At 36.5% G+C, this 24,841-nt stretch overlaps 1 protein-coding gene across 1 annotated transcript; it reads right to left on the bottom strand.

Moving 5' to 3' along the window:
* Window positions 1-485: 485 nt before the first annotated feature.
* TMC3 (transmembrane channel like 3) lies at window positions 486-20,296 on the bottom strand. Its single transcript, XM_053463764.1, has 22 exons — window positions 20,188-20,296; window positions 19,322-19,465; window positions 18,772-18,847; window positions 13,659-13,740; window positions 12,145-12,251; window positions 10,897-10,995; window positions 10,489-10,631; window positions 10,137-10,284; window positions 9,664-9,707; window positions 9,252-9,399; window positions 8,642-8,751; window positions 8,489-8,561; window positions 7,666-7,896; window positions 7,315-7,443; window positions 5,258-5,325; window positions 4,774-4,902; window positions 3,730-3,840; window positions 3,115-3,240; window positions 2,651-2,729; window positions 2,527-2,569; window positions 2,182-2,437; window positions 486-1,427 (listed from the first exon to the last, which is right to left on the bottom strand). Exons 1-22 carry the CDS (start codon window positions 20,289-20,291, stop codon window positions 575-577), a joined length of 3,303 nt encoding a protein of 1,100 aa, XP_053319739.1. The 5' UTR covers window positions 20,292-20,296; the 3' UTR covers window positions 486-574.
* Between the last annotated feature and the right edge of the window lie 4,545 nt (window positions 20,297-24,841).

Here is a 24,841-nt window from a genome sequence, read left to right as displayed (position 1 = left end):
TGCTTTTTTAGGTGAGTAAAAGATTTTTCAAATAAAAGTCATAAAATGTGTTTTTTTTTCAATTTTTCACCATGTTTTTTTTATTTTTTTTTATAGTAAATAAGATGATACGATCAAAATAATGGTATCTGAAGAAAGCCCATCTTGTCCTGAAAAAAACAATATATAATTTATGTGGGTTCACTAAATGGGTGAGGAGAAAATTACAGCTGGACACAAGCTCCACAAAAGTGTCAAAACAGCCTCGGTCCCACAGGGTACAAAACGAAAAATGAGCCCGGTCCTTAAGGGGTTAATAGAAGTATTGTGTGTACAGGTAAACACGCAGTAGGAGTGGGTATGCGGCTGATCGGGTCAGGAGCACGGCAGTGGCTGGCACTGAAAGGGTTAAGATTGAAAGTTTGAGGTGTTTGCAGGCAGCCTACATTATCTAGACCAGTGCTGCCTATCCTGGTGATTGCCATGGACCACAAACAATTGAAAATGCAGAGTAAAAATTCCAATGTATTTAATGATTTTCTGTATAATAATTTTGTACAATATTGTATGTAGAATCTGCTCAACTAATAATTTCCTAAACATTGGAACAAATTAACTCACTAAATGCAGAGGCTTTTATGTCAACATGGGCCTTTGCCTTCTTTCTAGTTAGTTTTCCACTGGTTTTTATATATTTGTCCTTGTTATGAATAACTTGAATGTACTGGTCAGTGCTGCTGTTTTGCTGGTCACTACTGGATGTATTGGAAATTGAGTCAGACTCTGTAGGGCATGGCTCATGCTTTTGTTTCGATTTAACTTTGTGGTGGCGTTCCACATATTGTTCATCAAGGTCTATATTTCTTAGATTTATCTTTTTCCGATGGTGGGTTTTGTCTGAGTCAAGGTGGAACCCTCCTTCCCATGATTTGTACTGCATTTTCACCAGATCTCTTCCAGATAAAATCTGACTGTCTGTGCGTTCTCCAATGTAAAATCGAGGAGGGTGTCTAAGATCTGATAGTGAGCGAGGGCGGTGGGATCTACGTATTAAGTCTTTTTGCAATTCTTCCTCTTCTTCCTCACTCAGATGGGGTGAATAAGACCGACGTGGAGTTTGAACAACGTACCTCCTGACATTTCTCGGGTATAATTCCACTATGTCGCCAGTCTCTTCCATTCGGAAGTGTCTCGGTAAACGAGAAGTTGAACGTATAATCTTCTTGCGAGAGTCGTGCTCATTTACAATAAAATATCTTGTATGGGGTCTTTGAGGCACCATGCTTGATACACCCGCTGCACGATGATCTGGAGTTATCTGCCTTATCCCTCTTCTGAAGAGAGGCTCAGACTGGGAATCTTCAACATGCTTCTTGTGATGATGTGTTGGGTTGTAGCTCTTGGTCCGACAGGCATCACTCACACTTCTCATCTTTCCACTTGGGGGCCTCCAGGAAAAAACAAACAAACAAAAAGAACAATAAAACATTAGGAACTAATGAAAACGCGATAGACCCAACTGCATACGCCACCTAGTTATACCTTATAGTCAGCCCCATTTATAGGACAAAAAGTCATGCTATGAAATGGGACCCAACATTATTAGGCTTTTAGGTGGACCTATACATTACCTGTACATATTTTTTTTTACACTTGATTAATGTCACTGGTTTAGAGATACAGTATTTGATTTTACCTTTAATTAACAACTTTACCCAGCCCTGGTAAGTGAACCAAGCCTACGAAGTGTATTACTGCTGTGTCTTTGTAACTTTGTCAGTTAAATGATGTGACACACAGTGGAAAAAGCTCTTCTCTGGCTACTATAAGCTATATAGTGGGAAAAAATACATGTTGGAGGCATTCTACCATTCCACACTTTTATGTTACTGGAGGCAGTTTTCTGTATAAAGGACAAATCTAGTGCAAACTGTAAAGTCATAACTAACACCACAGCAAACAAAAGAATGGTGCTATTGTTTTGCTCCACTTTTACAATTTTGCACCAGAATTATTTTTTTTTTTAAATACATTTGACCCAGCTGTCAATATATCCATAAACTGTTGATATTTTTGTACATACAGAACAGGGGTTCTGAATGAATAAACTGCACAAAAACTGTAAAGTAGTTACAGTTTTTCCTTCTATTGTGTATGTTGCGCATTTATTTGTTTATATGTCTATATTTACACTGTACATACCGATTTGTAACATTCTCATGTCTTTTTTCCTGGATTCCCGACACAGAAGGACTTATATTTGGAGAGTGTAAAATTCCCGGCCGTGTTGCAGATTGAGAGATTGTTTGAATTCTACTGTTCTTGCTTACTGGCGATTCAAAATTCACTACACTACCATTCTTTCTTGGTGTGGATGACCGTGCCGATGACTCCTGGCTGACTATGTCATTGTCTTTCTCTTGCTTTTTGTCATGTCCATCAATATTCTGAAACCGAGCTGACAAATGAAGAAAATGCTCACTTATGACACATTGCAGTTTCCTTAAGACTTAAATTAGACTAAAGATACACAATCACCAGACGTACCTACAGCCAACTTAAAAACTTTTTTCTTGTCCTCAATTCTTTCCTGTGAAAGACATTTAATAAATAACAGCGGTTGTCTGCTGTGACATGGCTCAGAAATCTATGGTTCTGTGCTTAGACTTACGGTTTGGATCTGTGCTCTCAGTTGATTATTGGTGAACTTTAGTGATCTCGCAATACTTTGTAGATAATAAATTAACATGCTGAAAGAGAAGATGTAATTTCACAATAAGAAAAAGATAGGAAATGTATGTATTGCATGGGTAAATATTTGGTGTGGAGAGCAAGGAGGCACAAATCTTCTGCACCCTCCCACACCAGGGAAAGGGGATACCAATGGCTCACCCCAATTTATTTTAGCGGAAAAGTACTTGAAGATGCACTCATGATGTTAATCTTGGACCAACTATGGTATCCACAATAGTGTGAACATTCCTTCTTTTGAAGGTACAATACAACTGAAACTACATCCTGAAGCAATATTGGTTACCTGTATTTTTATTTAAAACTTCTTTAAAATCTTTTTTGCCCATTTTTGGACACAACAGCAAGCACCAAGGTGCTATGGGGATAACATTTAATACTTACAAGAGAAGAAGCAAAGCAGGGACAACCACCACAGGACTGCTCACATAACTCATCACTTTGTTAAACCAAGCAGGAAAATCAGTTTGAATGGTTTCAGAAATAATGTCATAAATTTTCTCTTGCCCACTGTTGAGATGACAGACAGGTTATAGAAAAATGTCCAATATTTCTATAGAATTAAACAGTTGTCTGCTTGTAATAGGGATCAAAAACTCAGGAACAGGATATAGATAGTGGTTTGGAGTAACCCATTATTTGTTGAGCACCATCTGGACTTTATATTTTCTAAGGACCGAGCTCGCCCACTTCCAGACTAGTATTAAAAAACTCAGAAAACTGGCACCGGTCATCGGACACAGGGGTGCCTGGCATCCAGGATACGATCATTGATAATCCTAGTAGGCCGCGGTGGAAACAGTGGCCTAGTGCACAAAGGTCACGAAGAAGTGACAAGCATTGAATGCATAAGTCTGTGATTATATTGTATAGAAGTAGAGGATTATACAGTCACACACTGATATCTCTGTATAGCTAGACATGATTTAAATTGTTTCTGGGTGTACAGGACTTGTGGATTCCTAGATGTGTTTTTAGTGTTTGGGTAATATAACTTACCTAAAGGGTCCACAGTTTATGGATGGCTTATACCTTACAATAGAGAACACTGTTGGCAACATGCATAGGAATAACATAAACAGAAGCATAGCCAGGTAAAAATTATTAGATCTGCAAAGGAAATAAAAAAAAAAATACATATATATTTTTACTTTTTTAATTTTTATGCTACTGAATAATGTGAGTATTTACATGTTACAGAGTAAGTTATAAATGCAATGGCAAAGCTTATCGGCTCATTCTTTCTTAGTATTTCACCTTTAACAGTCACTTTAAAAATGTAATTTTCCTAAATTATACATTAAATATGTTGATTAAAATAAATATTAAAAAACTGCTTAAATAACCTAATTCACGTTGTATGTTTGTCATTCATCAGGCCATATGAAAAAAATGCTTGATCTGCCTCTTACCTTGTACCAAAACCAATTACAATTTCTTAATATGCAGTGCATACTATATATTTAATAAGGATTAATATGGCAGGGTTAGGCAACTCCTTGGTAGAGCTGAAAATACTATGAATAGAGACCAGTATGATCAACATAGAATAAATTACATAAGAAATCTGAATGGTGTAGATGGTTATTTCTCAACACGACCAAGCACCCTGGTTTTGGATATATTTTACCAATCTGTGATCTGAGTCCCAGCGTATTGGTTTATCAAACAGACTGCTTCAAACAGTAAGGGTACGGAGATTATGCATAGCGCGCATGCACAGAACTGGTCAGAACTCCCAGCTGAAGCCACTCTCTCAAATGCTCTAAAACACAGACCCCAAAACAAAGGATGTATGACTTTCTACTCTGTCCAACAGCACAGCAGCTTGAACAATGTACTGAACAAGCCCTTATGCTGAATATCTATTCAGCCTCTCTGATATAACATGTCGCTTTTGTCCAAAATGTGTTAAACGTTAGATTGATAACGACTCCAGAAATGTTTTCCTTGCATTGCTAATAATGCAATAATAATAGTAATAATGCAGACTTATGGTGTAGGATATGTGTTTACAGATATCTCACGCTACCTTCTACTAACCTTGAAGCTCTGAAAACTTGCTGATGGGGAACATTGCATGTCAGAACTGCCCAGCTCCTTAAATACATCAGCCCAATCAATTTAAACACATTGAATGCTGGTAGACACGGAGAGAAAAAGGCTCCCATCCTGCAACAAGAATTACATTTCAGATCTATAATTTAGTCTATGTTACATGCAACTAATTAAATTCCAGGATATTTAATAGTTATGCTTAGAATGCTGTTCAATTATTTTCTTTTTTGTCATATAAGCATATCTGGGCATTATACCCGTGGGCTAAGGAAATCGGAGATGTTTACAGGGCCTCTGGGTGAGGGTGTTTAATCTGTGTGGGGCTGGGGGGAAATCTTTGGCCATGTTCTGTACCCATTTTAAAATCTATATAAACCTATATACATGGCTGGTACCTTCTCGTATCATACCCACTTTTCTTCCCTTCTTTCTATTAGGGGCAGGAGAGCTCCAGGCAGGTGGTACATACCAGATCATTCCTTGGTTGTAGATCAGATGCAGCACATTCTCTGCAATTTTGAATTCACCATACTCTGGCTAAAATAAATTGGAAAACACATAAAAATCTTAACATTCCTTAAGCATTTCACAGGCTTATTACATGGAATAAGTTCCCATTTTTGGGGCAAAACACGGTGTGTTTTATGCATTTTTGCTTTTATTAGCGAATAAAGCTTTGGATTACTCTTAATCTTGGACCTCCATTTTTATTTTATTTTTAACTTGGCTTTTATCCTGATTTTTATCTCACTGGAGCTATTTCCTTGGCGGCCCATGCTGATGAGGATAGAGCAACCTTTATTTGCTCTCACAAATGTAGTTCATTTATTTAAAGCCTATCCCATTACCACAGTGTACCCTAGGTCTTGCATCATTTTATGGCTCTACATATCCACTCTGAAAACCTGTGACCTAGGTATATCATCAGAAGAAGCCACACCCACAGGCGGGGATTATACTGCCCACGCTGCTACAATAGAGCTATATTTAGCTCTATATAGTGTGTTTTTTATGTTATTATTCGCCCTGGCTCCATTAGACATACTGCACTATTTTTCGTTTTTTCTTCATTTTTCAAACCTCCATCCCCTGGTTATACTGGAAGACCCTTACAACCATCATACCCTTAGGCGCGACCGCCACACCCATCCCAAGGAGTAGGTGAGTGCTTGAGTGAAATGTCAAGTTAAGTGATACAGTTACCATCTATGGATGTTTTCTCATATGCATTTCCATGTAAAGTTATTGCTTAATAAATATAAAAATATTGTAGGAGTTACCCTTTAAGATTGCTCACAGAATACAAGCAGGTTCTTGCCTATGTGTTACAATGCAGATGGTTGTGTTCACATCCAACAGCATGCCCCCAAAACAGATGCCAAACGTACTCCGCTCAAAAAATTCAGGTATGTAGTTACATAGTTACATAGGCTGAAAAAAGACATGCGTCCATCAAGTTCAGCCTTTCCTATATCTGTTAATTTGTTGCTGTTGATCCAAAAGAAGGCATTAATAATTTTTTTCCCATTTTTGGACAATTTATTCTTGGTTCACCAGCTTTGCCTTCACATACAAACTTTACCAGCATAGTATTTTATATTTCTATGCGACACAGATATGAATGGAGAGCCTCAAATAATAAAATTATCCATACATTTTCTAGAAAATTGCTTGTGAAAATGCACAGTAAAACATTGTCATTGGCAAGCATACTTTTTGTTACTTTGGTAGAACTGATTAATGCATTCTTTCTTAAAAAATGTATCACCAAAATAACACTATACTGTTGTTTAAGTTAATTTTTAACGGAATGTGTATGTAATGTAGTTCACTATACCCAAAATGATACACATTTGTTTTAATTGCACCACCTAGAGGACAGAGAGGGAATTGTTGCTGACCACATCCACTGTGAATCGTAAGGCAACCCTACAGCATCTGCATTTTTGAAGAAGGTCAGCAAAAGATCAAACAATTGACATCTGTTGTTTGAAGCCTCAAGTTCATGTCTAAATACTGCAATTTATTTGAACAATTATATAACTAGAATTAGTACAATGAGTAAATAGGGGTATTGATGCACTGCAAGCTTATATCATATAATTGTTATTACATTAAATACAATGAGGAAATTCAATTATTTTTTATTACCATTTATACTGCAAACTAACTGATTATCCTTTCAAGTAGAAATTATCAATCAGGAATGCTATATGTATAAACATTGCAAAAATCAAATCATCTCATGCCCCTAAACACTAATACACTGGATTTTTTTTCATTGCTATTATCCTAAATTATTGGTATACCTTACCAGTCCTAGTCATATCTTAAATATAATGTTATAAAAGCCTAAAGTTGTGTTAATAAATTGTTCCCTCCAATGCCTACACACTTTTTTTCTGCAAACACCTTCTCCTATGCTACAGATATCCTCATGATGGCTTTCTTAAGAGATTCTGGAATCAATGGTGGTAAATAGACCATAGTTTGAGTTTGTTATACTAGAAGGCAAGAAATACTCACAAATTTGCTTTCCAGATCCCAACAGCAACAGTCACTCATATAACGTACAAAAAGGCCCCGAAAGAAGTCGATAAGAAGAATACTTGCCACTGTGAAAATCATATCAATAATAGACAGTTTCAGCATCTCCTGTAATAAAGACATATTTATATTATTTAAAGGCTGCCAACATGTATGCGTGTATGTATATTTTTTATTTACAAAGTGCTAACAGGTCATATAATGAGTAAACTAGTCTACAGACTACTACAGGCAGGAATACATTAGGAAAGGAAGTCCCTGCCCCATAGAGCTTACAGTCTAAGTAACATACCTTTTTTACTGTTATCTGTTTAATGTACATCTTCCTACCTGTCCAACATAGGTTTCCCAACATTCATTTTTTTGAAGTGGAGTAACTGAAACAATGGACGAAGATGTCTGGTTAATGAATGCCATGGTTTTTGTCATATTCTGCTCCATATATAATGCCAGGGTCGAGTTTTCTAGACCTGCCACATCAGGAGTAACTGTAGGAAGGACGGTGATAGATGTTGTGGCAAAAAGAGGTGCTGAATCTATCAAAGTGTCATTGCCACTGTTCTGAAAAAACATAGATATAAAACCTTATTATATATTCTCAATAATGGCACAGATCAGGAAATAATAATTATAAGTATACTTTATGTTTGTAATACAAATGTTATGGCCAAGGTATAAGTGTTAAGTCGTCATTTATTTTCTGGTATTTTGCCAGAATATTCAATAGTTAAAGTGCACTTATCACTGATAAATTCTAAAGGTAAACATTTTACTTTGCGTCAGCTGATAAAGGTCCTCTGTACGCCTATGAGGATATACCATTAAAAATCAACGTTTCCAGCTTAAATAGCCATCTACAACATTAGGAATGTCTACGCTGTATTTTTGATCCACTTGATGTTATCTTAATGGATAAAATGTGCTTTTCTTTCAAAACCAAGAACATTTCTAAGTCACCCCAAACTTTTGAACGTAGTGTGTATATGCTACTGGTTCCACTAGCACAATGTATATATCTTATGTGCCATACTTGCCTGCAGTGGACCTTGTCATCCACACATCATTGGATAAAAGGTCCACTTTAAACAATGTCATTTGCTTTAACAAGTGGCAAAGCACTCACCAATACAGTTAAATGTATTACCGTACTTACACTCATGCTATTTACTTTGTCCAGCAAGGCAATGATTAGGCTGTAAAGGTTTCCGAGATATAGTACTAGAACCCTGAAAAAAGTGATAGTTCAACCGGTTAATCATTAGTATACACGTGTTGGACAATTACTTCAGACTTTACTCCATCCTACCTTGCAAGCTGGAACCGTAGTGTAGTTCTTGGATGATACATCTCCAATGCAGCGACCAGCTCAAAGGCTGATGGAGCAATCATGGTGATTAGCGAGACAACCACACTCACCTAAAAGAGGATGTCAGATTTTGTAAGTAACATTTTGTTTAAATATCATTAGTTCATAGCAGCTTGGGGCAATGTAAGCACTGGTGATATAAACAAGGACTGGGCAGCTTTTGAATTTCAAGGCCTACTGCTGGAGATTCCAAAATGCATTTTACGTCTAGGTTGGCCAATTATTGGATCACCGAGAACTGAGTTGAAACCACTCTTATCCTACAAAATCTATACGTAAACTTACTTTGAAAGAAATACAAACCTTAATAACGTTTTTACAACTTCAAATCATGGCTGACATAGAAACAATTAGTGTGCAAATTATTCAAAAACATTAAAATATGTAAATAAAGTACAAAACATGGTGACCATATTTCCTAACACATGCTAAAACACAAGCTAGATTGACTGGATAGGAATTGTCTAAATAGGAAGGTAGCTGTTTCCCTCATCCTATCTTGCACCCGGTGTTATATATCTGACTGTCCACAGTATGTGACTTCTCTTACCTCATTTTTTTCCCAGAGTGTAAGTTCTATTTTTGTGCGTTCCAGTTTTTGAGATCTGTCCACCACAAAATATATGATATAGATGCTGCCAGCGAGTGAAAGTAGGACTAGAATGTTTGCGAGAATCCGGAGGCTTATTGTTACTGCTCTAAATAGAATTGTTACAGCAAAGAAATAATGGTTAATAACAGAATGGTAATCTCAATAATTACATATTTCTATATTCAGTCTTCCAGGTTACCATTAAAGTATTCTTAAGGTGATATATACGTAGACAGCCGCTTCTGTCTCTTTGACCGCATTGCTCCGATCAAGCTTGTAACCGATGCTACGCAAGTGACATTTTTTTATTAATCAAATAATCAGTAATCAATCAGGCAACATACACGATATCATACTCTGTTGTACTTACAAATTTGTACTTTTCCTTTTTTCCTGCTCCTCTAAAATGGCTTCCTGTGCCGAGGGACATAAATAAGCAGTACACTATAAGCAATCAAAATGCAGTTTTGCATTACTAGAACAAGTTATAACACATGCATTAAAAGTATATGGATGAAACCTACTTACTGTAACATACTGTGTATAGACAGAGACTGTGAAGCATAAGTCATTTGTCTGTCTGAAACGCTAGTTATCTGTTCTCGATGGCTTTAATAGTCATTGGCCAGGGTACTCTCAATAATATGAAAACAAATTGTAAAATAGCCAGGGGACATCTCAATTTTATCACACTTCCACTAATATGAAATAATTTTATTATATTATCACATATAAAGTATTCATTAAGCAGACATTTGTGCTATCAGGAATTTTAGTATAGAAAATTAGCTGAAGCCTACATTTTAGCTTCTAAAATATATAAATTAAGCAATAAGCACCTACCCTAATACTGTTAACAATGGCAGCCGTTTTGCTCTCCGCAGCTTCTGGATTCCCGATAAGATAGTCCCATGCACAGAAGATTCTCCAGCAGAAAGTGTAGTTTTCATCAGAAGCACTTGCCAAGCTCAGACGGGAGTTCCTGGCCATCCTAATAAAAAAAATATTGTCTTTCTAACAATATACCATATTTCATATGTAGCTTTCTTATATTAAGAAGCCTTTTTTTGAATGTGTATTTAACTGTATTTGTACATGCAATTCTACTAGTGATGTTCACTAATAAAATACAGGCTGTTTGGATGGAACATTTGCATCAGTCTTTTCTTTCCGAAAAAGAATTCATAAAAATTACTTTCTTAACAATGTAATGAAACTGTAGGCGAACACTGCCATTCCAACGAGGAAATACGCCAGCGGCAGACGGTATCCAGCTCTTCCTATTTTTCTTTCTCGACCATAGTATCCATAAAACAACACAGAGTATTGCAGATAACCCTGCAAACCAGACAGAGCTCTGTTAGAATACAAGGTACTGCATCATTCTTGGAGTTTATCTATTTAATTATTCTCTGCTTGTAAGCATAACATATTTATGTCCAAGATACACTGGTGTGTTTAGCTGGAACCATCTCTTGGCCAAGAACATCCAATCATAATTAGCCAGGATGTCTATTTTGAGATATGCCTGTATATGTTATGTCTTTGTTTCTGATTTTCAATAGATAAAGCAGTTATAGAAGTAATAAATTTTGAGCCTTGCCCCCAATGACCAGATGGTATTGAGGTCCTGTGCTGATGAGACTTCCTTATCAGGGATTTTCTTATTGATGGTGCTTCCAAAAGGGGCCCCAGCTAGGATCTGATGAGAAGAAAATTAAAAAGAGAGATCAGCTGAGAATGCACTAAATAAAATCAAACTGAAGGTGATACAGTATATTACTTGTTCATTTTACCAGCGGAAGAAAAACAATGCTTTATATTATACCCATGCTTTATATCATACTTTCCTTTTAAGTGAACATAAAGCGAGAGTCTCGCCAACTATTTACCTAATATAGGACATGGTTCAACTAGAACACAAGAAACACTACAACTGTCTCTTTGTTTGGTAAATGTGTTATGAAAATGTTAATCTTCTGGGGCAAACATTTTTAGGGGGCACTAATCATTTTTTACATATTACAAGCATGTTTTGTTACATAGATTCTTTATAAACTTAAAGTTAAAAATGCCTTATATCTGTCCTTCAACTGTTTGTGACTGAAAATCAAATGGATGAAAGGATATAATTTATAATAGCAGCAAATCAAACAATCGCAACACCTCAAGGACATAGTGGGATCAGAATAGCAATCCTTGCAATACAGTGCAAACAAAATCCCCAACACAATTCACATCAGTCACGGCTCCTAGCGTGCCGTAATATAGGTGATAAATGGCATGCGTCTTTTATGGAGCTTTAAGTAGTGGCCAGGAGTGACTACAATAAATTAGCCTGAGATATGTATCACATAAGGTTGATGTAAATCAGACGTTGGCCGAAGGGTTCAGAAAGCAGTAAACTATTGTTGACATTGCAATCTAATGCACTTGTCAATCCAAATATTTACTGAAATATAGCCTCATGCTACATAACAAATCACAGTCTGTAAGCGTTCCCAAAAGTTTAGCAAGTCATTTTGTATTCACTTCATAATGAAGAATGGACACCAACCTTTCAGGGGTTGCTATCATAGTTAGTGTCTGGCACACTAACATTTCCAGTTCATACATTGCCTTACCTACTTTAACACAAACCATAAAAAAAATGTTGTCTATTATCAACCCTTCGAAACATAACCTCTGCCCGAAATTACTTTTTATTGCTATTTTTATGAGTGGGCAAAGAATAAAATGTGCAATAATAATTCCTTGAGGAGCCAGCAATATATGGTAATTCAGGGTTTGTACACACATTAATATTATTGTTTTTCCAGATACTTACAAATGACAAGACTACAAGCCTTACCTCTGGTAATACAACAAATGCACCAGTCAATATTGTGAGAACAATGTTAATCCCGAACAACCATCTCAAAAAGATAAAGTAGGATGCCACCCCAGATCCGAAATGACCTGATACAAAAGAGGAAGATACGTTATCTTTCTGTTATAATGGGGAGACCAACATTCTCTCTATTTTTAATTAGAAGCTGCATGCTTGCAAGTTTATAGTCCAGCATTGCCACAAGCCGGGGGAGTCTTATTTTTGTACTATGAGACTCACAGAATATAAACACAAAGATCCTATCACAGGTTGCATATGTATGCATGTACAACCACCACCCAAGACTGTGGCCATACAGATGGCTGCATTAGCAAGCATACTCATTGGCCACTTTATTAGGTACACTTGTTCAATTGCTTGTTAACATAAATAGCTAATCAGCCAATCACATGGCAGCAACTCAATGCATTTAGACATGTGTATGTGGTCAAGACAACTTGCTGAAGTTCAAACTGAGCATGGGGAAGAAAGAGGATTTAAGTGAATTTGAGCGGCCTCCTCGGGTATCAACCAATGAAGGGCAGCTGCTCTTCATTGGTTGATGCCAGACGAGTCCCCTGGAGGTGACGAATAGAGTTGCTCTTACAGACCTTTAACTCCTGACGGCAAAGCCATTGGTCTCCCCAGGCCAAGTTGTCCTGAGGTGCACCTTGCCCTGCCCTTTGCCAGGGAGAATAAAATCCCCATTCCTCCGAGGCCAAGTTGCTCAGAGCTGTTATTTAAGACTCAGACATGGTTCTGAGCAACTTGGCTTGGGAGGAACAGGGATTTTAATCTCCCTGGTAAAGGACAAGCCAAGGGGGAAGCTTGGAGCAGCTTGACCTGGATAGACCAATGGCTTTGGGGAAGGATTTAAATTAAAGGTCCGTAAGAGCGACTCTATTGGTTGCCGGCAGGGGCCTCCTCTGGCATCAACCAATGAAGGGCAGCTACTCTTCATTGGTTGATGCCAGAGGAGCTCCCTACCGGTGACCAATAGATTCGCTTGTACGGACCTTTAACTCCTGATGACGAAACTTGGCCTGGGGAAACCATTGGTCTCCAGGAGTTAAAGGTCCATAAGAGCGACTCTATTGGTCACCAGCAGGGGCCTCCTCTGGCATCAAATAATGAAGGGCAAACCCATCTCCGGACCAGTAAGATGCTGATATAAGGTAAAAATCTTTCCACTGTATAAAATTTCAGGCCCTTGTCATATCTATATCTTGAGGAAGGCAAAACTAATACAAACTTTTACACTCTTCTTTTCCACACAAACAGAAATATGAGATTGTGGTCTATGGGTGTCTGGGGTTTTTTGGTGGAGAAACATGACAAGTGTTTTTTTTTTGTTTGTTTTTTTTTGGAGGGAGATATTCCTTAAAACTCTACTCCAGTAATAACCCTGTCATATTGCTAATTCTTAATATTTCTTATTATTGTGGTTTTTATACAGTTAATATTAACAGGTTACTTATGCATTTCTTAATACTTACTTTCTATCTTCTTTATCCTCATTTCCCATGGGATAAAAAGGACAGCAAAGTTATAGGACAGTCTGGCAAATTTCCTCCAAAGCTACAAGAAAAATGCTAAAAATTAGTTTTATGTATAACCATAAATATGTAACCATAACCATGTAACTAAGAGGTGGCTTTGTCTTACACATACCTGTGCAATATGTTACAAATACAAACACTGTATCTAGAAATATTGCTATAGAGAACAAGTTGAAGATTTTGTATTGTAAACTACTTTATGTGCAATGAATATAATTTGAAGAAAAAAAAAAGTGTTTCATGTGAAACTTCTATTGGAGATGCGTGTAAATTAACATAATATGTTATGCCTATAGAGAAAACAGACAATTTCAGGATATTTTGATGTCCATCTAACATATTTGATTATTCATTGATGTTACAGCTAACAAGTACCTCTTTAATTTTTTTGGTCGTATCTCCTGCACTAAACATTTTATGGTGATTAATCACTCCAGTTTTTGCTAGAAGGCACATTTTCAGTCATCATTGCCTAATCAATACTTAATTAGCTGCGGTTGTCTCAATTAACTTTTTATTGCAGCACAAGATGAGGTTGGTACTGTCACTAGTGCCAGAGTTAACACGGCAAAGCCGTGGACTGTAATGCTCGTGCAGTTGTGGAGCAGATAAGTCGATAGGAAGTTACAGGGACAGTAACGTGTAATACATGCATACATTTTCTACCTCGGGTGTTAATTGGAAAATTATTACAACGCTAAAAACACAGATTGATGCTCACTAGTAATATTTGGGGTTTGTTTACTAAAGAGTGAGCTGGCGGGTGAGTTGCAGTTTTATCTGGCTGACTTTGCTATGAAGGTCTAAGCCATAAATAGCTTGTATGGGCCTATATAAAAAAACATTACAATAGTGATGTTCTTCTAAGTCTTACTTATTGATCTATACTTTATGCAGGACTAGCTCAGTACTAGAGAAATTTGCAGGGGACCCAGCTTCCATGATTTTTTTGGAGGAAACTCCTGCTTTGGTGAATGAGCCATGTTAACTAACTCTGTCCCCTAAACTGTGTTTACTTGATAACTATTGCATTAAAGCACTAAAGACAATTGTTTGCGACACAACTTTATTTCTAATGTAAGTACATATATGAATAAAAAGAATGGCATTTTACATATTTATTCTACCCTCCCTCCCAAATATTTAAATGCTAAGTGCTAATCCGATAATAAAAGAGGTTCCTGTTCAAATGCGTAACATAGTAAACATTTATTAAAACAGAATTAATAAATACTGCAGACTAGAACAAAATGTTCCAACATCTTAGGTTGCATTGAAGACTCAAGACATGCATTTATCCAATGTATGTTTTATCTACAGCTTCATCTTCTCGGAGGTTATTCCATGCACCAACCTTCTTTTCTGCAAAAAGATCCTATCATTAAATGTAGATATTTCTTTATGTTATCTAGAATCAATACCGCCATACTGATTTTTCTGTAATGACTAATTGTATAGCACGTATTTTAGGAATGTATTTAGTACACATAGAAATTATTGCATTTTCTGGAAACCAAAAATGAAGTGATGCCTGGGATTTAAACTAATGGATGCATCATTCATTTCCCAGGAAGTTAATTAATTTTTACAGCACTCTCATTCATTAGTGCCTAACTAAGGTACTTAATTAAACCAAATACGAACCAAGGCTGCGAACTGTGCCAGAATGGGCAGAACTGGTTTCTTTCGTTTCAGCGCAATTCTTTATTTGTATTAAGAACAAGTCAGCGGGTTAAATTAATGGCACATAAATTAGGCCTTGATGTCACTATGCAAGGCTGCACTGCCAAAGATAAAAGTGTGCTTCCCCTTTCCGCTGTCATCAGTATTGTAAGACTATACACGTGTGAGAGAATGTGTAATCCAATAAAATGTTTTTATTACAATGAGAGAAAATTCCAACAGGGAAGATCCTTGACATGATTTAGTTATTTGCAAAACAGAGAGCTGCATATTCTAACAGGCTGGGCTTTAGTTGATGTAAATAAGGTATCGAGACTAGTACATAGTACAGCTAAGAGCCAGACAGTCTGCCTAGTTCCTGGTCCATACCCTGTGATTCAGTGGATGGTGAGCTTTTCCGTTTTAAAGTACAGATTACAGGACCCCTTGCAAACACTGTTGATGACTTCTACGTATGCAGAGTGATGATGTTATAGGAGTGTGTAAGGGATGTGTGGGAGATGTGTGGTACAGCGACATAATGGATTATTCACATGCAACCTAATCTACTGCCTAGAATCTATGTTGAGACTGGGTTGACCCTGGCAAAGCTGGTGGCCCACCACAGCTGACTTGCTCCTGTACTATACCCCAATCCCCTTGGTCAAGTGAGTGGGGACTGCAAGGGCCGCGGCAAGCATTATAGGGTTGTGTCTGTATTGTTATTTAAATCGAATAAAGCAAACACTACAGGGTTGTTCATTCGGTGTAATTTATATGGCCTAGTAGCATCTTAAAAATTCTCCAATTGCGTTAGGAGGCGGATGTGATAGAGCTGTGGAGAGAAAGGGAAGAGGTTGGTGAGGAGGACGGAAGAGGTTGGCAGAGCAGCAGGATTGTAATGTTGCAGACAAGGTTGACATTGTTGCAAAATATGAGGTCCCTGCCATGCTTAGCATGGTCAGCAGGAAGGTCATCATCCATGATGTCTGCAGGACCGTGTGGATTTATGCCTGCAACCAGCACACATCATACATGCCTCTGGGTTGTGATCAAACTGCACTGTGACAAAGCAGTGCAAAATATACACTTCTTTCTATTGAATAACTAAATTGCATAATGAAAGATACACTATCATGGGTACAAGAGAAACAAATAAGAAATTCTATAACTCTGAAATAATTTATTTTCTTATTCTTTAGGCACTATTTGGAAATCGTGTACAAGCAACATAACAAACTAATCACAGTTTGACAAAGCATTAGCATTGCTGGCAGAAGGAAGTTCTGGGCTTTGCACAGAAATAAAGTTGCAATTTCACTATAATGTCTCTCCCAGCAGCTGTATTGTTTCAATTACAAAAGACTGTGCTTTAATATGCATTTTCCTTCTATACTTGATACTCTCCTTTTAAATTTTAATAAGTAAATTCACCTGCCTGTGGATGGTATTCATGTAATGATACAGGGCATATGCCAATCATAGCTTAACAATAGATCGCTATAAAGCACAAATTCCGTCTCCAAGAAATCCTGCCCGTGGCAGTAAATTTGCTTCTCTGCCGATGCTCACAAAGACGATTACTACCAAGCATTTCAATGCAGGTTCTGTTTCCAACACAACCATATTCCAAATTTAAATACAGGGACAAATTGCAGGAGAGTTGTGGTTTAATCTCTCTTATTTCACATTACATTATGAAGGACCACCTCAGTAAGAGATAAAAAAAAAAAAAAAAAAAAAAAATTTGGTGGCTTTGATCCAAACCTATTGAAATTAGTGAAATTGTTTGAAAGTCACTTCACTGATTGATCTATACATGATGAAGACAAAGTACACATGACCAGTGTTTAACCTGTAAATGTATAACTTGAGTAAAAAGGCTTTAGTACTGTATTGTGAGCTCATTTGCCAGATTAGGGCAGCCCATGAGAAATAAGCCCTATCTCAAAAATTGTAATGATTCAATTAAACAAGTATCACTAACCTAAAAGATATGGAGATAGAGTTAATGAGCAGAGACCAAGTGTTCGCTAAAACATGAAGCTGCCAATATATTTTAATAGGCATTGAAAAAGATTCAACGGTTTTATTCGCTGATTCAGTATTTTGTTTATTAAACATATTTATTGGATGTTTTTATAGAAAAGCCAATTGAGGCTTAAGCACGAATACGATACGCTAGGATTAATTAGAATTAATTCAGTTAACTAAAGTGTTTTTAAATTTATATCCGAGGAATAATTTACTTGATTTGAGTAGAAATAATCCAAGATCATACTTATGTCACAAGGCATCAGTCATTTTAATCATATATCAGGTAAAGTCAATATAATGGCCCCCTGTGTCATAAGTCAATACTCTATCAATCCATAGGAACTGTCAGCTGTTTGCACTATTTACACGCTGAATAAAATCTATATAGTCATATAACATCAAATGATCTAGTGCATTATCGTTGATACTGGTTGTCTTTACAAAATACAAACTGAATGATGGGATGATTTTTTAGGGTCCCAGTCCGTTTCAAAAACTCATGTGTTCGATTGTATCAGTTAATTTTAAGATCCCCATCATTTATGGATAATGCATAAAACAATTAGACTCAAAAGACTTTTATTAATGGGTTGGTAAAGACTACTATTTTAGTGTATTTTAAATACATTTTGTAGCAAAGCGTAGCATACAATAAAAAAAGTTTATGATGTGGTATGTATACATACTAAATGTATACTTTTTAGCAATGCCAACACATTGCACACCAAAGAAGTGTGATAGTATGTATGTATGTGTATATATATATATATATATATATGTATATATATATATATATATATATATATATATGAATTTAGATATTCTTACAGTAAACATGGTTTTAAAAATAACCCTTGCAATTTTGGGAAATTCTAACATGCTTTTTTTCTATAGACCCCATTGAATCATTTAAGTGCAGATGTTTAGCTTGCATTGTAGCAGTATTATCAGTGGTTGTCTAGATTCTGCCCCTGAGAATGTGATTTTAAACAGGTCATAGAATAGCAAACCATAATTTTTTTCACTGTTAAAACTGATTTTAGGTTTAGATGGGTTATTGATTCTACTAATCCTGGATAAAAATAATTTGTGTATTACATATAAATATAGAGCATAACCAGAAAGGTGTCAACTATTGGCTCATGTAAATCAAGTGGCACTAGGTCTTCTTTGAATGGTTGGTTTGAAGGGCATACAATTTGCAATAATAGTTGGAAAATATTGTATGTAAGAAAAATAACAAGGAAAGACTGGATGAGTAGGGTAGGAATCGGTTGTTTGATGAAACGTTATGGACTGGCACAAGTATGCTAATTCCATATTGTAAATCATAATCACTCATGTCTCCTACCTCTGCACCTGCAGCCTGATAGCCTCTCGTTCTGGTCAATCTGCCTTCATACTTCAACACAATCTCTTTAGCTTGTCTGTGGAATAAGAATCCATTGAAAACGGTTACTTAGGACTAGTGGTGAGGATACCATTCCTTTGCCATCCTTGCTGACCACTCTTGCACTCATGGGGTTACCAATACACAGCATCATTCATACAGCTCCATTATATACATCTGCTACATCATGTTAATCTAATAATTTCATTAATGTTATAATTTGTTCTCTGTTTGTTGCGGCATCTGTGGCTGGGCAACAAATCATAAAATAAGCCAATTAAGTATTCCATGATAATAAATGATAACATTTCCCATGACTTGATTATATCATTTTACTAATAGGAAATATACAATATAATCTCTCAATTATATAAGGGCATGCTTTAGACATATGGCATAGTTGATGTTAAACAAAAACATCTTGCTGATACAAGAAACCCAGTTGTCAATGTTAACTGGAATATAAAAGTCCAGAAAACCTAGGAAACTTAATAATTCAGATCTATCTTACCTGAGTGAGCGGAGCTTCTGTCTCATTGGCCACGGTCTACATCGAATATTTGCGACAATCTCTTTCTGGATTTGTATGTTCTGGAAGATTGCTTCAGGGTCATTATTCTCCTCTTTGCCATCAGCATCATCGTCATCTGAATTGCTGAATTAAAAAGTGCTTACATTTATTTATATATATATATATATTTATTTATAATTTGTTTGCATGTGTATGTGTATAGACATCCTAGTTTCCTTTGCACATGTGTGTGTACAGATAACGTGACATGGAAAACTCTTAACCCTTTGTTTGCACACATGTATTACATTGAATAACATGGATATCTAGCACCGCATCATACTTGTCAATCTGATTATACTGTCTCACAGTGCCTGCTGTACAAAATTACAGATAAATAATCATGGATCTTCCGTGTATATGATTTTTAAACACACAGAAAAATGAACCATAGCCGTGTATTGCGTTACTATAGAGTAATGTTGATTGTCGCTCTCCATGGTGCTGAAAGTAACAAAGACACCCAGAAATTCAATTGCCTGTGGTCACACTAATAGAAACAAATCCAATGAAATTCACATAAATGCTATGTAATGTCTAAATGTAGGCATTTTCCCCTATTCCCATTCATTTTAACAAACTTTTCACATATTCTAAAACCATTAAAAGTTCACAGCAGCTTTTGCACAGGCAGTACAATGAATTCCAGAATCTACATAGCAGACGCACAAGATATCTTGATATGTGAAGTATATGTGCAATCAAAAAGGGAAACTGTAACATTAAATACAAGCTTTTAGTTAATCTAACTTGATGCAAATCTAACAGAAATTCTGTAGATAGATCCGACCAGATAAAGAGCTCACCTGTGAGGAGGCACTCTGTAAATGCTGGCATTCCTTCTGACAGTCTTGTATCTTTTTGTTGATTTGGGAGGTTTGAGTGCTGAGTGCACACTGACTGCTGTCATGGCAGTGATATAATCCCTTCTGTGTTGGGAGCTGAGTCCTGTGTATACAGCGCAATCTCCTCCTGTTTTATTGCCTTGGAACAGCCCACTTCAGTGACAGATCAAAATGCTACTAGTAATGGCAGGGCTGGCAAAACTGCTTTCCCAACTGAGCACTTAGCTGGGTTTTACACAGCAATAAACATCACATGGAAAAAATAAAACACAAATTAAGTATTAGATCATCACTTAAAACACACATTAAGCCAGGGGCATTTATCAACTTTATTGTCACAATAACACAAAGCTATACTATACAAGTGTTAACTGTTTATTTATAAGGAAACGTTTTTTTTTGTAGACAATACACTCACTTTGCAGTGAGTCCAGCATTACCCACCAGCTTCTATATAGAAAGGATCCTTGTTGCTCTAGGCACCCTCTTGGTTCTACACAAAATTCCTCCAGAAAGCCACCCAAAATCTTTAACCCCTTAAGGACAATGGGCGGTCCCTAAACCCATTGAAAACAATGCATTTTGAGCCCGTACATGTACGGGCTTTGTCATTAAGGGGTTAAATAAAGCAATAGTTAGTCCAGTGTTAATAAGGGGGTGAGAGATAGAGAGAATAGTATTCTGTATCCAGATTACATGAAATATCTTGTTGCTCAAAGTCTTTGTATTTAGATGGGGCAAGTTCAATATAAAAAATGTATTTCCTCCTGAAGAAGTTGGGCAGGACTCAGTGAAACCCATAGAGGACTTTTGTTTTATTATGTTATATTGTTTGCTGAACGTTGATAATCCTTGCTGGTCCTTGTATGGAATGATTTGCGTTTTGCACATTTCTTTTATGTGTCTCCCTAGGTATCTGCACTCTGATATTATGATATTCTGCCATTGGCTGCTTAATTTATTTTGGAGAATCGTGGGATTTGGAATTGTGCAATTGATGAGCCTTCTTTATTAAACACTTTTGTGAATGCATAATATACCCTTATGTATTGCTCTTTTTCAATGATTGGATTTGGTTTATTTTGTTATCCCTACGTATGTGCACCCCATTTATAACTGAATATTATAAATATAACTGAAGTGGTACAAAGCTAGTTTACACAGTTGGCCAAAGGCAAAGACCCAACTGGTACTAAGGTAGCCTTATAATACAGAAATTAGTAGACTCTAAAAATCACCGTATTACAAATAAAAAGTAACATCCCTGAGAGGGATCAGTAATATGACACCACTGCTTCATAAACGGGGTCATTTAAGGGCCATAGTTTTGTGTGTATTTTAAGACGCATTACCAATGAGGCAGAAACCGAAAGGGTTTACTCATACAAGAAGATTATTTATTTGTCTTGGGTTTGATTTTTGGATCACAGAAGATGTAAGAGGCCATGATCCCATTGATCATCCAGACGTACACAACAGAAATACCCCGAAGTCTCTAGATTAAAACAAATTACAATATTAAACACTAGTTTGTGAACTGAGTTAACAATGCATAAGCACAGACCCCCACGAAAATGTTATTTAACCACTGCCATGTTAGGTGACAGATATTGCTAGGATTGAGTACAGACGGCGAATGAGTCGAGGTCAGAGGTGTAATAGAACATCGCAAAGGCACAAATCTTATCACTTGATTGTACCATTAACCAATGAGTTATCATCAAAACATTGAAAATGACATGCATGTGTATTACTAAGTATTTTGTAATGTTGTAACTAGAAGGCCAATAACATAGCTTTCGGGAAAACCCTGATTAACAGAAAGGATGGATTTGGTGAGGTTTTGTCATTTGCTTGCTTCCGTAAGTCTGGCAAGGTCAAAGGTTAATGGAACTCCATGCTAATCAAGCAGTTGAAAAGAACATTTAATTAACAGCAACCTTCATAAAATGGTCAATAGAGTTAACCTCTCTAGGCAATACTTTTTGTCATAAATGTTCAAGGGAATAGTCATGGTAGTTTCCTGAATTCTGTACTACAGAGCCCTGACACTCTATATAGTAGGGATTCTAGGCTTGGCCGGGCTATACTTTTCTTGTAGGTGTAAGTAGGTGTCATCAAAGTCCCTGTTGGTATAATGATCAGGCGTCCAGACACTTTTGTCCATATGGTGTATCTTGTATCCCTAAACATACATTTCAACACCACCCAAATAATTATAGAAATTGTGCAATTAAAGCATTATTTGGGGAGGGTGATGGGCCTTGCTTAAAAGAAATGAGATTTTAAAATATATAGGTAGGTTGGAAAATTTTCCACACCCACCCACAACTTGTGGCATCTCTACAAAATGGTCTATTTATAGGAGTCAGGTAGGAGGGCATCACACAAAGAAAACCTACACAAATAAATATCAAGTGATTCCAGATTAGGTGCACAACTTAGAACAAGTTTCTCAATACATGTATACTCAATATAGCATATTAGTCAAACTGCTCTAAACTATAATAATTCCCAAATGTATTAAAACATATTCCAATTGCAAAGTCATCACAAAGTTATAAGGCAAAAAGGGAGATCCTGCCTGAGATCCCCCAATGTTTCTGTACCCCTGCTACCTTTTTTAAGATACCAAGCCTATTTTGCCTTATGCTTGAATTCAGCTGTGGGTCTGTTTCCACATTGAAAACCAGATTGCAGCTCACCAGTTACAGTAAACCCCCCGGATTAAACAAGAATCAAACTTAAAAGCCTCCTTCAATGCATTTTAACTTCGGTGTACTTTAACCCCTTAAGGACAATGGGCGGTTCCTAAACCCATTGAAAAAAATGCATTTTACATATACGGACTTTGTCATTAAGGGGTTAAATAGTGTCAAACTGTCAAAGCCCAAAAAAGAAAGAGAAAAAAAAAGAATGTCTTGAATTATTATTTTAATTACAATTGGAAAAAAAAACCATCTTATTTATTATCCAAGGCTTCCTCTCCTACATAACAAGTTGCAGACATCTGGCAGACAGTAAGCCTGTGTATCCAACAGATGAAGCATTTTAGTATAACGGTTAATTTGTTTCTGATGCATTAGTAGTATTTAAAAAGTAATATTTACCAGTGACTGTTGTATGGAGTCATACTGTGTCTAGCAGTCACGCTAAACATAATAACCCCTCATAATACGGTAATATAGAATGGTTCCAGCAGGGCTTGAGAAAATCAAGTTAAGTGGCTATCTGGGTTTGGGAGATTTCCAGTATGCGAGGAGTATATATATCGACCTTCAAGGGACATACTATATGTTTGAGAGCAAAGTTCACATGAATGTCTGTGACTCCCAGAAACAGTAATTCTCTATCTATCTATCTATCTATCTATCTATCTATCTATCTATCTATCTATCTATCTATCTATCTATCTATCTATCTATCTATCTATCTATCTATCTAGCTTTCGACAGACACACACAGAGTTATATGTAATGTTTTGGGTTCATGTTTTTTTTGTGTCAACTTAACATATATTTAATGAAAGGGAACATTATTAGTGAGAACAACCTACTGATTTTACTGTTTTATATTTACCACAAATTGATAAACCTTGGGTATTTGAGCTAAACACAGGGATTAGACTGCTGCTACGTTTACATAGAAACACTATGATGAATTGCCGGCAAACAGCAATTAAATGCAAGAGGTTTCTGTCAATTCACTCTCAATCATCAGGAAAATGATGTCGACCCAAGAACAGGAGCTCACTCTCAGTCCATTAAGTGATCTTGGCTTAAGGAAAAGGAGAGGTGAGAGTTGACAACTCTTCCAATTGCATCTAGAACATTTGTGCTCGAAAATTTGAAGAAGTAGTCACAAATTTTAGCCACACTAAAAAACCTCCAAAATTGAAACAAAGTATTTACCATACCATTTTTCATGTAATTCAAAAATCAAAAGAATAAATCTTCATTATGACTACTTCTTCAAATTTTCGAGCACAAATGTTCTAGATGCAATTGGAAGAGTTGTGGACATTTTCATGAATGAGCCACGCTGAGCCGTCCAATAGAGCAAACACTAAAATGTGAACTGAGCTGATAGAGCACCTATTAATGTTATTTCATTTATTTTGCTAAGCCCACTTCTTCGGCACTTTCACAAATCAGTTATTGAATTATTAGATGTGTGTGACATACCATAAGTTTATTACTAGTCGCAAGTGGTAGGAAGATTCAGGTGTCCTTTTAAAAGCAGGTCAATAAAAACAAGTGGCTCAAAGTGTGATGAATTCGTCACTGACAGTAATTCTTAAACCAATGCAACCACTGAGTGAATTCCGCACTATTAGTTTATTTACACTATTCATGTCTGGTTTAAAGTCCTTTTGTGGCCATAAAAATTATTCTTAACAAAGAATGTTCAAATTAATCCAATCTATACATTTGTTGCACTACGGAAATATTTGTGAGTTACAATTTGGATCTCTATTTTTTTATTTTATAAGTGGGAAAATAATGAAATGCAGTCTAAAAGCTTCAAAGTATTGTGGTGGTGCCACCAGATGGACTGCAAGTTCCATCATTCCCAGACACACTGAAGCTTGCTGGAAAAGACATTATACTATCCC

Source organism: Spea bombifrons, chromosome 4 (genome assembly GCF_027358695.1).
Source record: "Spea bombifrons isolate aSpeBom1 chromosome 4, aSpeBom1.2.pri, whole genome shotgun sequence".
Taxonomy (NCBI): domain Eukaryota; kingdom Metazoa; phylum Chordata; class Amphibia; order Anura; family Pelobatidae; genus Spea; species Spea bombifrons.
Note: the sequence above shows the minus strand (reverse complement) of the source record. Positions and strands in the feature narration are given on the sequence as shown.

Excerpts from the sequence above, each read along its gene's own strand:
- TMC3 (XM_053463764.1), bottom strand. The coding sequence starts at position 20,291 with ATGACAGCAGTCAGTGTGCACTCAGCACTCAAACCTCCCAAATCAACA. Across the intron at positions 10,285-10,488 it reads TTCATTACATTGTTAAGAAA|GATGGCCAGGAACTCCCGTC; the intron begins GTAATTTTTATG and ends TTTTTTTATTAG. Across the intron at positions 7,897-8,488 it reads ACAAAGTAAATAGCATGAGT|AACAGTGGCAATGACACTTT; the intron begins GTAAGTACGGTA and ends ATGTTTTTTCAG.